The 14,646-nt window shown below is 46.4% G+C and overlaps 1 protein-coding gene across 7 annotated transcripts in view; it reads left to right on the forward strand.

Annotated features, from left to right (window-relative positions):
• ADAD1 (adenosine deaminase domain containing 1) overlaps positions 1-14,646 on the forward strand; it is a 245,787-nt gene that overhangs the window by 103,048 nt on the left and 128,093 nt on the right. For 4 of the 7 annotated variants that reach the window (XM_077279075.1, XM_077279069.1, XM_077279074.1 and 1 more), the window contains one exon: positions 9,786-9,941. The exons of the other annotated variants lie outside the window; for them this stretch is intronic. In XM_077279075.1, coding sequence (XP_077135190.1) covers positions 9,786-9,941 — 156 coding nt within the window. The remainder of the gene's footprint in view (positions 1-9,785; positions 9,942-14,646) is intronic. 7 annotated transcript variants of the gene reach the window in all.

A 14,646-nucleotide genomic window follows, 5' to 3' on the forward strand; every position in this document is an offset into this window, starting at 1 on the left:
TAATGGACCCCATGCCTCTTAACACTTCAAGCGTGTTTGGGGCATCCGCAAGACCAAAGATGCGGACCGGTCCTGGCCAATACCGCCCTGTGCTGCCCGCCCTCCATAGTCGGTCGTTCAGGGGTAGGAAGACGGAATCGTTACCCGACGGCTACCAGAGACATCCAGTGGCCCCGAGGTCTGGATACCAGTCCGTCTTCCAGCACCAGTTCTGTGAAGAGGGATGCGAATCTGCAGGACAGGTAATCCATGCTGCAGACAGTGGGCTCAATTTATTTTATATATTTATTTTATTCAAGAGGTCCTGACCAGGGGTTACACGCATCCGTTGTAGGAAAGGAAAAAAAAACAAAGCCCATCTCCTCCAGCTCCCTCAGCCATCCGCAGCGTCCTCCACGCCCTCCCCCTGTGGTTCCCCAGCTCAAATTTAGCTCCCGCCTCCATTCTATGCCTACTACAGGGTTAGGCCACGCCTCCCGCCAGCCATCCAATGGCACGCTCCGACGCTCAGCCACACCCACCCCCTCCAGGCCTATCAGCACGGCCCTCTACTGACCTGGCATCTGTGTGTCTTTTTTCTGCAGACCTGGCTACATTGCACGCCTCCCTGCCATAGAGCGGGAAATCTGCGTGCTCTACAGGCTCCACCCACGATCTGGCGCCATCTCCACGCCGCTCTGCAGCCTGTCACACCGCAACGCTCGCACTCCATCTACCTTCCTGCTACCTCTGCAGCTTTGCCTGTTGGTCTGCTCCGGCCAGGATCCAGGTCTGTACGCTCTGTCACTGGGGGTCGGCTCTCTCATCCCTGGCAGATCTACCCTGGCACTTAGTGTTTCTCTCTCTCTCTCTCTCTCTCTCTCTCTCTCTCTTATATGTCTAACTCCAGGGAGCCTCACTCCCACCTTACTCCCATTGTAGCACACTTCACATGCTCCTCCTGTAAAAAGATGTTTCCCTCTGGTCAGACCTCACCTCTCTACAATAATTGCAGATTGTCTAATATGTCTTCCCAGGAGCCCCCACTGCTCGCAATGAGAGTGCACCCCCACCCGAGTGGGTGACATCTCTATCTGTCGGTAGCTGACCTAACCAAGGTGTCTCAGACTTTGGTTTCAGTTTTGGAACGGCTTCCTAATCCTGCACCTGCTAGCGGGTCTCGGTTACCCCCCTCGGATGCTATTAACCCCCCGCATACCCAAAGGAATTCCCCTCGCAGGAAGTACAGAACTTCAAAATAGCGCGCCTGCATTAGCTCACCATCCAGCTCGTCATCTCCATCACCGCCTTCCAGGACGCCAGCTCCCTTCCTGTCTCCTTCATCTGACGCTCCAGAGGCACTACAGTCAGACCCACGTTCTGAGTCAGATTCAGATTTGGACTCCACACAGGTCTCCAAACTGCGCGACTCGGTGGATAGTTTGATTGTAGCTGTTAATGAGACTCTTAACATTAAAGACTCTGAGTTCTCTCCTTCTGAACAGACTGTCTTTTAGGAAAATGAAGCACCCTTCCCGGGTCTTTGCCAACCATGACGAGTTCAACAGGACCTTCGTGGTGGAATGGCAGCACCCAGACAAGCGTTTCCAGAGAAAAACGCATGAGCATCCTGTATCCTTTTAAGCCTGACCTGCTTAACAAGTGGGCAGCGTCTCCTTCGGTAGACCCTCCAGTCTCTCGGCTGGCCACAAAGACCTTACTTCCTCTGTTGGACAGTTCCTCTCTAAAGGAACCTTCCGACACACACATTTAGTCTCTGGCCGTCCTTCGCCGCTACCTGGGTGGACAAGGCAGTCTCCGCCTGGGCGAAGCATCTCCGCCAAGGTATCATCGCCGGTGCCTCGGCAGTTGGCAGGCCTGGCGGACCAGATCAGCCAGGCAGGAAAATATCTTTTGTCCGCGTCTCTTGTCATCATCACTATCCGCAGGGTCCTGTGGCTTAAAGCCTGGAACGTGGACTCCGCTTCAAAGAAGTCCCTCAGAGGTCTTCCCTTTCACAGTTTTCGCCTATTTGGAGAAGAGCTGGACAAGATCATCTCCAATGCCACGGGAGGGAAAAGTATGCTTCTACCACAGGATTAAGCGTGCACCCCATCGCACAGTTCCCTTCCACTCCTTTTGGATGTTTCAACACAGAAGAGGTTTCAACAGAGTAACCCCTGACAGGACAAGTCCCCAGTGCATCAACAAAGGAAAGTACCCTTCTTTAAGCCAGCCCCGACCTGGCATTCAAGTCCTACCCAACGCCGGTCTTCCAGGTCAGGCACCAACAGCGTTTCCTCAGTATGTTGGGTCGCCCCCACCTGGGAAGTCTTTCAGGGTGGGCGGTCGTCTCCTTCAGTTTCGGGACGAGTGGCTCTCTGTAGCCAACGACGCCTGGGTCCGAGACGTCCTCTCCTACGGTTACAAGATAGTTTTCTACTCTCCCTCCTTCTCGTTTTTTTTTTTTTCGAGTCCTGTCCACCGAGAAATACCTCTCTCGTTCCTGGTTTTTCAAAGGCTATCGACTCCCTCCTCAAGACCGGCATCATCGTTTCCGTTCCCACACGAGAGCGCTTCTCAGGTTTATATTCCAACCTGCTTGTGGTTTCAAAGAAGGACGGCTCAGTTTGTCCCATTCTGGACCTCACGTTCCTGAACAAATATGTGCAACTGCGTCACTTCAAGATGGAGTCCCTTCGATCTGTGTTAGCCTCCATGGAGCCAGAGGAATTCCTTTGCTCGGTAGACATTCAAGATGCCTACCTGCACATTCTCATTTTTCCCCCACACCACAGATTCCTTTGTTTCGTCATTCAGGGGCTTCACTTCAAATTCACAGCATTGCCGTTTGGCTTGGCCACCGCCCTCAGAGTTTTTACCAAAGTAATGGCGGCAGCTATGGCCATTCTATGCAGCAGGGGCGGCATCCTCATCATTCCCTATTTTGATGACATCCTAATCAAATCCTAATCTTCCCTCCCGATCAACATTCTGGAACTCCGAGCAATACTTCTTTCCCTGATACATTGGCAGGAGCTCCTTCATGGATGTCCAGTCCGACAACGCCACGGCGGTGGCATACGTCAACCACCAAGGGGGAACTCTAATTCGGGCAGTGATTTCAAAGGTTGCTCGGATCTTGTCGGGCCAAGCAGAATGTTCCAGCAATTTCCGCGGTGCACATGCCAGGAGTCAAAAACTGGGCTGCAGACTTTCTCAGCTGAGAGGGGCTCGCTGCGGGCGATTGGTCTCTGAATCAGTCTTTCACAGGATCTGCCTCAGATGGGGGACTGCGGACATCGACCTAATGGCATCCAGACTCAACCACAAAGTTCCTCAGTTCGTGTCGAGATCTCGTGAACCCCCCCCAGCGAACGGATTAGATGCGCTATAAATATCCTGGGCATAGTTCTCCCTTCCGTACCTATTTCCACCTCTACCGCTAATCCCCAGGGTAGTCAAAAAAAAAAAAGCCGAGGGAATTTCCTTAATCCTCATCTCCCTGGATTGGCCACGAAGACCCTGGTACTCAGAGTTGGTCAACCTCCTAGCGGACACGCCGTGGAGGCTTCTGGATCTCCCGGACCTTTTGTCGCAGGGGCCCCTCTTCCACCAGAGTTCTCAGTCGCTCAATTTAACGGCATGGCTGTTGAAGCCGCGGTTTTGAAATCGGCTGGGTTCTCCGATCAGGTCATCCAGACTATGATTAGAGCAAGGAAGCCTTCCTCTTCCTGAATTTACCACCGAACATGGAAAGCATGTTTCCTCTGGTGAGAAGCTCACCAAATCGCTCCAATGGGTTTTCATCTCCCACCCATCCTGTCTTTTCTATAGTCGGGTCTGGAGTCCGGACTGTCCCTTAGTTTTATTAAGGGACAAGTTTCTGTCTGTCCTGTTCCAAAGGAATTTGGCAGCTCAAAACGTTCATCCAGGGAGTCGCTCACTCCGTTCCCCCCACCAGCCCCCAGTGGAACCCTGGGATCTTAATTTGGTACTTGATGTCTTACAGGAGTCTGTTTGAAACACTGCGTGAGATCTCTTCCACATTCCTTTCCTGGAAGATTGCTTTCCTGGTCGCTATCACTTCAATTAAACGAATCTCTGAGCTAGCAGCACTCTCTTGTCGTTCTCCTTACCTGATCTTTCACCAGGACAAGGTGGTCCTATGTCCGGTTCCATCCTTTCTTCCCAAGGTGGTTTTCATCTGAATGAGCACATTGTGCTTCCATCTTTTTGTCCATCCCCTTCTCACCCCCGGGAGCAGTTGTTGCTCAAACTGGATCTAGTGAGAGGTCTACGTGTTTATCTGTCCAGGTCTGAACCTTTCCGGCGATCAGACTCTATGTTCATCATCCCAGATGGTGCACGAAGGGTTCTTCCTGTGTCCCGATCAACCATTGCTCGATGGATCCGTTCCACCGTTCTGGAAGCTTACCGTCTAAGAGGTAGAGGACGTCCATTGAGGATTATTGCGGTGTTAAGTCTCCTCATCTCGACATGCTTAACATGTCACTCTCCGCAAGGAGAAGCAATACTTCTTGGATCTTGGTCAGACGCCTCTCACTCAGCCAAACCAGATCTCCACTTTGCACTGACGAGGGGCAGTACCCCGAAACACAGTTACTGAAAATTGAGATTCTGGTTTGGCTTTTATCCTCAATCATGTGACAAGGCTCGTTAAAGGGTCGACATTGACTGTTAGGATTGCTACTTCCAATAGGTGGCACTAGAGTTCTAGTCCTCTTCCTCTCTGAAAAGACAATTTGCATTGAGGATTATGGCACACTTCACGCGTACGGTGGGGGCCTCCTGGGCAGTTCGCTGTCAGACATTGGCCTCGCAGCTCTGCAAGGCTTGCTACATGGGCCTCCATTCATACTTTTACTAAGTTCTACAGGGTTCACACTCATGCTTCATCAGATGCAAACCTTGGTAGAAAGGTCCTGCAAGCGACAGTGTCCTGAGCTCTGACTTGAGGTTATTATTATTCTTCCTACCCTTGGGACAGCTTTGGGACATCCCATGGTTTCCTGTGTTCCCCATTGATATGGAGAGAAAGGAAGATTTTGAATACTCACCGTAAAAATCTTTATCGGAGTCTTCATTGGGGGACACAGCACCCGCCTTTGTTTTATTGTTGTATTAGGTTCTATTTTTATCTGTTACATTGTTTCTGTTATGTTCTCTACTTCTACTGCTTTCTTACTAATTGATTAGCTTTCTGCCAGATGGTGGGTATATACTGCTGGGTAGGAGCTAACCCTTTTTTTGCATGGGGTCAACCTCCTAGTTGCAGCAGCAGCATACACCCATGGTTTCCTGTGTCCCCCAATGAAGGCACAGAGAAAAAGATTTTACTGTTAAGTCCCCAAAATCTTCTTTCTTTTCTATTCTTTTAATGGAAAAACTTGGTTGCTTTTTGTGTGTAGCATGTTTTTAAACATGCATTACTCCAATTATATTAAAAATTATATATGTATATATGCAGTAAATATTTTGTTGTTGAGATACACAGCTACACAAATTTAACCCCTTAATCCCATATGACGTACTATCCCGTCGAGGTGGGGTGGACCTTAATTCCCACCGACGGGATAGTACGTCATATGCGATCGGCCGCGCTCATGTGGGGAGCGCGGCCGGGTGTCAGCTGACTATCGCAGCTGACATCCGGCACTATGTGCCAGGAGCGGTCACGGACCGCCCCCGGCACAACAACCCCCGGCACACTGCGATCAAACTCTTACCTCCTCTCCCTGCAGTCCCCGGATCCAAAATGGCCGTGGGGCTGTATCCGGGTCCTGCAGGGAGGTGGCTTACCAAGCGCCTGCTCAGAGCAAGCGCTGGTAAGCCTGCAGCGCTGTAAGTCAGATCGCTGATCTGACAGAGTGCTGTGCAAACTGTCAGATCAGTGATCTGTGATGTCCCCCCCTGGGACAAAGTAAAAAGGTTATTAAAAAAAAAAAAAAAAATTCCACATGTGTAAAAATAAATAAATAAATATTATTCCCATAAATACATTTCTTTAAATAAAAAAAAAACAATAAAAGTACACATTTAGCATCGCCACGTCTGTGACGACCCAACCTATAAAACTGTCCCACTAGTTTACCCCTTCAGTGAACACCGTAAAAAAATTGAAAAAAAAACGAGGCAGAAAACAACGCTTTATTATCATACCGCCGAACAAAAAGTGGAATAACACGCTATCAAAAAGACAGATATAAATAACCATGGTACCGCTGATAACGTCATCTTGTCCCTCAAAAAACGAGCCACAATACAGCATCATCAGCAAAAAAATAAAAAAGTTATAGTTTTCAGAATAAAGCGATGCCAAAATAATTATTTTTTCTATAAAATAGTTTTTATCGTATAAAAGCACCAAAACATAAAAAAAATTATATAAATGAGGTATCGCTGTAATCGTACTGACCCGAAGAATAAAACTGCTTTATCAATTTTACCAAACGTGGAACGGTATAAACACCCCCCCCCCCCCCCCAAAGGAAAAAAAAAAAAAAGAAATTCATGAATAGCTGGTTTTTCGTCATTCTGCCTCTCAAAAATTGGAATAAAAAGCGATCAAAAAAGTCACGTGCCTGAAAATGTTACCAATAAAAACGTCAACTCGTCCCGCAAAAAACAAGACCTCACAAATGTGGAGAGACAAAAACTTTTTTGCTATAAAAAGCATCTTTTAGTGTGTGACAGCTGCCAATCATAAAAATCCGCTAAAAAAACGCTATAAAAGTAAATCAAACCCCCCTTCATCACCCCCTTAGTTATGGAAAAATAATAAAATTAAAAAAATGGTTTTTTTTTCCATTTTCCCATTAGGGCTAGGGTTAGGGTTGGGGCTAGGGTTGGAGCTAAAGTTAGGGTTGGGGCTAGGGTTAGGGTTGGGGCTAAAGTTAGGGTTGGGGCTAAAGTTAGGGTTAGGGTTTGGATTACATTTACAGTTGGGATTAGGGTTGGGGTTAGAGTTAGGGATGTGTCAGGTTTAGGGGTGTTGTTAGGGTTACCGTTGGGATTAGGGTTAGGGGTGTGGTTGGGTTAGGGTTTCAGTTAGAATTGGGGGGTTTCCACTGTTTAGGCACATCAGGGGCTCTCCAAACGCGACATGGCGTCCAATCTCAATTCCAGTCAATTCTGCGTTGAAAAAGTAAAACAGTGCTCCTTCCGAGCTCTCCCGTGCGCCCAAACAGGGGTTTACCCCAACATATGGGGTATCGGCGTACTTGGGACAAATTGGACAACAACTTTTGGTGTCCAAGTTCTCTTGTTATCCTTGGGAAAATAAAAATGTGGGGGGCTAAAAATCATTTTTGTGGGAAAAAAAATTTTCTTATCTTCACGGCTCTGCATTGTAAACTGTAGTGAAACACTTGGGGGTTCAAAGTTCTCGCAACACATCTAGATAAGTTCCTTGGGGGAGTCTAGTTTCCTATATGGGGGTCACTTATAGGGGTTTCTACTGTTTGGGTACATCAGGGGCTCTGCAAATGCAATGTGACGCCTGCAGACCAATCCATCTAAGTCTGCATTCCAAATGGCGCTCCTTCCCTTCCGAGCTCTGCCATGCCAGTCGTTTACCCCCACATAGCGGGTATCAGCGCACTCAGGACAAATGGCACAACAACTTTTGGGGTCCAATTTCTTCTCTTACCCTTGGGAAAATAAAAAATTGGGGGCGAAAAGATCATTTTTGTGAAAAAATGAGTTTTTATTTTTACGGCTCTGCATTACAAACTTCTGTGAAACACTTGTTGGGTCAAAGTGCTCACTACACATCTAGATAAGTTCCTTAAGGGGTCTACTTTCCAAAATGGTGTCACTTGTGGGGAGTTTCAATGTTTAGGCACATCAGGGGCTCTCCAAACGCAACATGGCGTCCCATCTCAATTCCAGTCAATTTTGCATTGAAAAGTCAAATGGCGCTCCTTCCCTTCCGAGCTCTGTCATGCGCCCAAACAGTGGTTTACCCCCACATATGGGGTATCAGCGTACTCAGGACAAATTGTACAACAACTTTTGGGGTCCATTTTCTCCTGTTACCCTTGGAAAATAAAACAAATTGGAGCTGAAATAAATTTAGTGTGAAAAAAGTTAAATGTTCATTTTTATTTAAACATTTCAAAAATTCCTATGAAACACCTGAAGGGTTAATAAACTTCTTGAATGTGGTTTTGAGCACCTTGAGGGGTGCAGTTTTTAGAATGGTGTCACACTTGGTTATTTTCTATCATATAGACCCCTCAAAATGACTTCAAATGAGATGTTGTCCCTAAAAAAACCCCCAGAAATTTGGCAAAAATTTCGCAATTTTCCAACTTTGAATTTTTATACCCTTAAATCACAGAGATATGTCACACAAAATACTTAATGGGTAACATTTCCCACATGTCTACTTTACATCAGCACAATTTTGGAACCAACATTTTTTTTTGTTAGGGAGTTATAAGGGTTAAAAGTTGACCAGCAATTTCTCATTTTTATAACACCATTTTTTTCACAAATAAATGCAAGGTATATCAAAGAAATTTTACCACTTTCATGAAGTACAATATGTTACGAGAAAACAATGTCAGAATCGGCAAGATCCGTTGAAGCTTTCCAGAGTTATAACCTCATAAAGGGACAGTGGTCAGAATTGTAAAAATCGGCCCGGTCATTAACGTGCAAACCACCCTCGGGGCTTAAGGGGTTAAGTTAATAGTAAATACAAAAAAAACAATGCAAGCAAGGAGAAATCTGTAAAATAAAACAATACTAAGGATAGCCACCAGATGGCAGAATACTACCAGGGAGTGTTAGCAGGTATGTATATGCAAATTGTCTCTTCGGAAGAGGACTAGAAATCTAGTGCCACCTATTGGAAGTAGCAATCCTAACAGTCCATGTCGGCCCTTTAACGAGCCTTCTCACATGACTTAGGATAATAGCCAAACCAGATCTCAATCTGCAGACACTGTGTTTCGGGGTACTGCCCCTCGTCAGTGCAAAGTGGAGATCTGGTTTGGCTGAATGACCGGGATCCAAAAAGTATCGTTTCTCCTTGCGGAGAGTGACATGTTAAGCATGGAGAAACGATACTTTTTAAATTTACCAAATGGCTGCAATGAAACAGAGTGAAAAATTTAAAGGGGTCTGAATACTTTCCGTACCTACTGTATCCACAAATGCAATTGTAAGAGTTAGATGTAAGGCTACTTTCACACTAGCGTTAACTGCAATCCGTCACAATGCGTCGTTTTGCAGAAAAAACGCATCCTGCAAAAGTGCTTGCAGGATGCGTTTTTCGCCATTGACTAACATTAGCGACGGATTGCCACACGTCGCAACCGTCGTTACATGTAACGTTTTTTGCTCCCGACGGTCCGCTTTTTCCGACCGCGCATGCGCGGCCGGAACTCCGCCCCCACCTCCCCGCACTTCCCCACACCTCACAATGGGGCAGCGGATGCGCTGGACAAATGCATCCGCTGCCCCCGTTGTGCGGCGGAGACAACGCTAGCGTCGGTGACCTCGGCCCGACGCACTGCGACGGGCCGAGCCCGACGCTAGTATGAAAGTAGCCTAATGCACAAAAATAAAATCAGTAGTGAAGAGATATAAAGATGCATTATAATCAGACATGCCCAAAAACAAACAGAATGTGTCACCACATCAGCTTCCAAATCAGACGTTTTGGCCCAAATACATCTTAGAATATATTTTTTGGTTGCTTTGGTGCAGTCTTTTCAAATATCCTATTTTTGACCTACTTGGTGTGTGTTTTTTCTTCATTTTTGTGTCTTAAGGAAATGTTTTGGGGGCTTATTTTGCATTCTGTGCCATTGTTGATGGAATTCAGTACAAAACTGGAATGGGACAGAACAAAAAAGAAGCAAAAGCAAATGCTGCGAAGTTGGCTTTGGATGAACTTCTTCTGTTTGAAGAACCTGAAGAATCGTATGGTAATTGTCCAAACAATATTTTGGGTGTATTAGTATTCAATTAAACTGTTTTTATAATCAATTTTTTTGTATTCACATTTAATGCAGTTATGGATATTTCTGGTCATGCTACTGAGGGCTTTATTCCTTCTCTCTATGGTTAACTTTTATGCCCACATATAAATACTGTTGAAAGTGGTCTCGGGGGATAAAAATCCTTTGTTGTACTGTACTAGTGATACTTCTAATAGTGCCATCAAAATCATGATATAATTGATGTTCCCAATGTAAATTTCCTATCCCAATATATAGTAGGTGTATTAAAGGGAACCTATCAACCCCCCCCCCCCCCCCCAGGCATTTTTAACTAAAAGAGCCACCTTGTGCAGCAGTAATGCTGCATTCTGACAAGGTGGCTCTTTTAGTTCTGGTTGCTGTAACTGCCGAAATATTCAGTTTTGTAATTTGTACTAAATACCTTTTCTTCAGTCAAGGAGGCAGGTCTCCCCCCCCCCCCCCCCCCCCCCTGCTGCAGACGCCACACAGCCGTCACTCAAATCTTCTTGGCGCCGGGCGCCACATCCCCATCGCTGTTTTGAAATGAGCCGGCGCCTGCGCTCTTTTCTCCTGCCTTGGGCAGGCGCAGTGAGCGCTGCCCGTCCTCATATGCAGTCTAGCTGACTGCGCCTGTGCGGCTGCCCTGCCTGTGAATCCCAGCCTCGCAGTGTCTTCTGATTTATTCACATTGCTGGGCTGGGATTCACAGGCAGGGCGGCCGCACAGGCGCAGTCAGCTAGACTGCATATGAGGACAGACTGGCAGCGCTCACTGCGCCTGCCCAAGGCAGGAGAAAAGAGCGCAGGCGCCGGCTCATTTCAAAACAGCGTTGAGGAGGCGGTGCCAAGAAGATTTGAGTGACGGCTGTGTGGCGTCTGCAGCAGGGGGGGAAAGGCCTGCCTCCTTGACTGAAGAAAAGGTATTTAGGACAAATTACAAAACTGATTGTTTCGGCAGTTACAGCACCCAGAACTAAAAGAGCCACCTTGTCAGAATGCAGCATCACTGCTGCACTAGGTGGCTCTTTTAGTTAAAAACGCCTGGGGGGGGGGGGGGTGACAGGTTCCCTTTAATAATATTAGCAAATGCCTCAAATTAGAAATGTAGTATTGTTCTCCTGATAAACAGTGTCGCTTACCTCATGAGCAGGAAATTGTAGTTTTAGGTATCCATGGTTACAACCACTAGCAAACCTACTGTCACTGAGTGTTCGTAACCATGGATGCTTAAGCTACTAAGTGGGACCTGTTTAACATTATGCACCTTAGCTTACCATGGTAAACATCCTGATAATTATGCTTGCTTATCCCATTGATGTAGGTTATTTTTCCTTTAGTGATAGGTTTTCCCACTTTGTTCAATTCACATAAATTGATATGCCATATTGCGTGTGTGTATGTATGTATGTATGTATGTATATATATATATATATATATATATATATATATATATATGTGTGTGTGTGTGTGTATATATATATATATATGTGTATATTAATTTATTTATTTTTTCTTGTTGCTAATTATGTGGAATATATCTATTTTTGAACCAGGGTATTCCATATATCACTTTAGATAAAGTCTGCCTATTTGGATTGGATATTTTGGACCATCTCATCCAAGCCCCTCACTCTTTATTGTTTCTAATAAATATGAATAATTTTCTATAATTTTCTATGTTGGGTTTGCACAGCCTTCTTCCTCGTTTCTTTTCTACAATCACTGATACCTAAGCTTCTGCAATACCCTGCACATGAGGTAAGCAATAGGGATGAGCGAATAGCTTCGGATAAGTCCTTATCTGAATAGCTCTAGCGTTACCCGGGAGAACCCGGATACCTGGAGCGCTCCCGATAATCAGCTGTTCGGCGCCGCAGCTGCATGTCTTGCGGCTGTGTGACAGTCACTTCACAAGCATGGAGAGCCTGCTTCTTGTAACTATCACACAGCGCCGACAGATGCAGCTGATCGGGAGCACTCCATGTATTTGGGTTCCCGCTATAGCTATTCGGATAAGGACTTAATCAAAGCTATTCGCTCATCCATAGTAAGAAACATATGTTATTAGAACTGTACATTTCTAATTGAAGGTATTTGCTAATTATTTTTATTACATCTTCTACATATTACGATAGGATTTTGGAGGTGAGAATGTCTCTTTTATGCATTGCAACATTGCGAGTGTTTATATGTGCAATTCGAAAGAAGGGAGTTTTTATGGCATAACGGTTCATTATTAATTTACAAAAAATACACACACGAATAATTACCATATATACTCGTGTATAAGCCGAAATTTTCAGCACCATTGTTTGTGCTGAAAATGCCCCCCTCGGCTTATACACAAGTCAATTGTCCAGATCGGGGGAGGGGGAGCGACAAAGCAGCGGCAGGAGCCGGCGGCTGTGGCACAGTGACAGCCGCCTGCTATGAGAAGACATCATACTCGCCCTCCGTCGCTGCATCTCCGTCCCTGCATCTCCGTTGACGGCGTCAGCGGCTCTCCTGTGCTGACCGATCACGTGGTACCTCTCATTAAGGTAATGAATATGGACGCATTTCCACTCCCATAGGCAGAGTGCATATTTATTACCTTAAAGGGAACCTGTCACCCCCCTCAGGCGTTTGTAACTAAAAGAGCCACCTTGGGCAGCACTAATGCTGCATTCTGACAAGGTGGCTCTTTTAGTTATGCTCCCTGCACACGCTAAAATAGACGCTTATAAAATGTGCCCCGTCATACCGTGAAATCGTCCCTGGGGCATGTCTTTCCCCCCTAATCAGACGCAGCACTGCCGTCACTCCGGGCCTGTGGGCGCCGCCTCCTCTTGCTTCATCAACGTCCCTGGCGCCTGCGCTGTAAGTTTGAAGGCAGGGCAACTGTGCATGCCCGGAAAAAAATACAGCACAGGCCCTGGGAACGCTAATGACGCAAGAGGAGGCGGCGCGCACAGGCCCGGAGTGACTGCTGTGCTGCGTCTGATTAGGGGGGAAAGACCCGCCCCCGGGACCATTTCACGGTATGAGGTGGCACATTTTATAAGCGTTTATTTCAGCGTGTGCAGGGAGCATAACTAAAAGAGCCACCTTGTTAGAATGCAGCATTAGTGCTGCACAAAGTGGCTCTTTTAGTTACAAACGCCTGAGGGGGGTGACAGGTTCCCTTTAATGAGTGGTACCACGTCACAGGAGAGGAGAGCCGCCAGCGCCATGACAACATAGATGCAGGCGTGAGGAGGGCGAGTATTACAGGGAGGGGGGCAATGTGAGCGATGCATACCACGAGGGGAAGGGGGCGAGCCGAGCCATGGGGACAGGGGGAGCTGAGAAATGTGGGACCAGGGGAGCCATGCATACAACAGGGGGAGCCACACATACCAGGACAGGGGGAGCCACATACCAGGAAAGGACGGGGGAAGCCACGCATAGCAGGACAGGGATGAGGGGACAATGCAGACCCGGCTTATATTCGAGTCTATAAGCTTACCCAGTTTTCCGTGGCAAAAGTAGGTGCTTCGGCTTATACTCGAGTATATACGGTATATGATGTATAAGGAGGAAAAGGCACCAAAAAATTTCAGTTGACAAATGGTTTCATACAATAGACAACTGATTTTGGTTGTTATGTACCTAATGAATCTATTGCTAATTATGTGAGCATTGTAAAATTCTTCTGTTTAGATTAAATGCCCCAAAATGTTTTGAAGATGTTAGAACCTTTTCCTATGCAGAACTAGCCTGCAAAAAAAAAAACAACCCACAGGATTCTATGGCCAAAATTTCTAATTGGCATTTTTTATAGCATTACCTGCGTCCCAGCAGGAATCTAGATGTGAGGTCACCAGTGGCACTTACCTCCCAATATGGACGTTAGTAGTGCCTGAATAATCCTGAGTTCTCCCATGTTCCTCCTCATACGCTGTGAGGATAAGATTTAGGGCTTGCTCACAAGATCGTATAAATCAGACGAGTACAATGCAAGGTAACATCACGTTGCATTCTGACCAATGTTATTCAATGAGGCAGTGCCCATCTGCAAGTTTTTCCTCAGCTCTAATTAGACTGAGTAAAAATATTGCTCTAAGTGGATGCAAGAATCGGATCACATTTGCCAATGCAAGTCAATGGTTGCTAGAAAAAAAAATCAGACAGCACATGGACCATGTTTATGCCGTTCGAATTCTATGCACACATCCCAAAGAAACCATGAAAGTTCATCAGCAAAGTGCAGTAAATTCACAGCCAGAAGCTTCAGAATAGATATAAGCTTCATGTGGTGCTCTGATTAGCTATTTATAATGCAGATTGCTGACCGTTCACTGATCCCTCAGTTTACGTAATGAATATATGTACATACTTGGGGAAAAAGAAGAGTTTATCCTGACAGTGTGTGTACATCAGTGTGTTAGGCTGCTTTCACACTAGCGTCGGCCCGACGCATACTGTGAAAAAAAATGCCCGACGTGGTCAGCGGAAGCAGTCTTAGGACCCTTCCGCTGCCCCATTGCAATGTCCGGGAAGGAGGGGCGGAGTTTCGGCCGCGCATGCGCGGTCGAAAATGGCGGTCTCAACGCACCAAAAAAACGTTACATGTAACTTTTTTTGTGGCGGCGGTGCGCCAAAACACGACGCAACCGTCGCACGGCGATACGTCGCAATGCGTCGGTAAT

The sequence above is a fragment of the Ranitomeya variabilis genome, chromosome 1 (assembly GCF_051348905.1).
Source record: "Ranitomeya variabilis isolate aRanVar5 chromosome 1, aRanVar5.hap1, whole genome shotgun sequence".
Taxonomy (NCBI): domain Eukaryota; kingdom Metazoa; phylum Chordata; class Amphibia; order Anura; family Dendrobatidae; genus Ranitomeya; species Ranitomeya variabilis.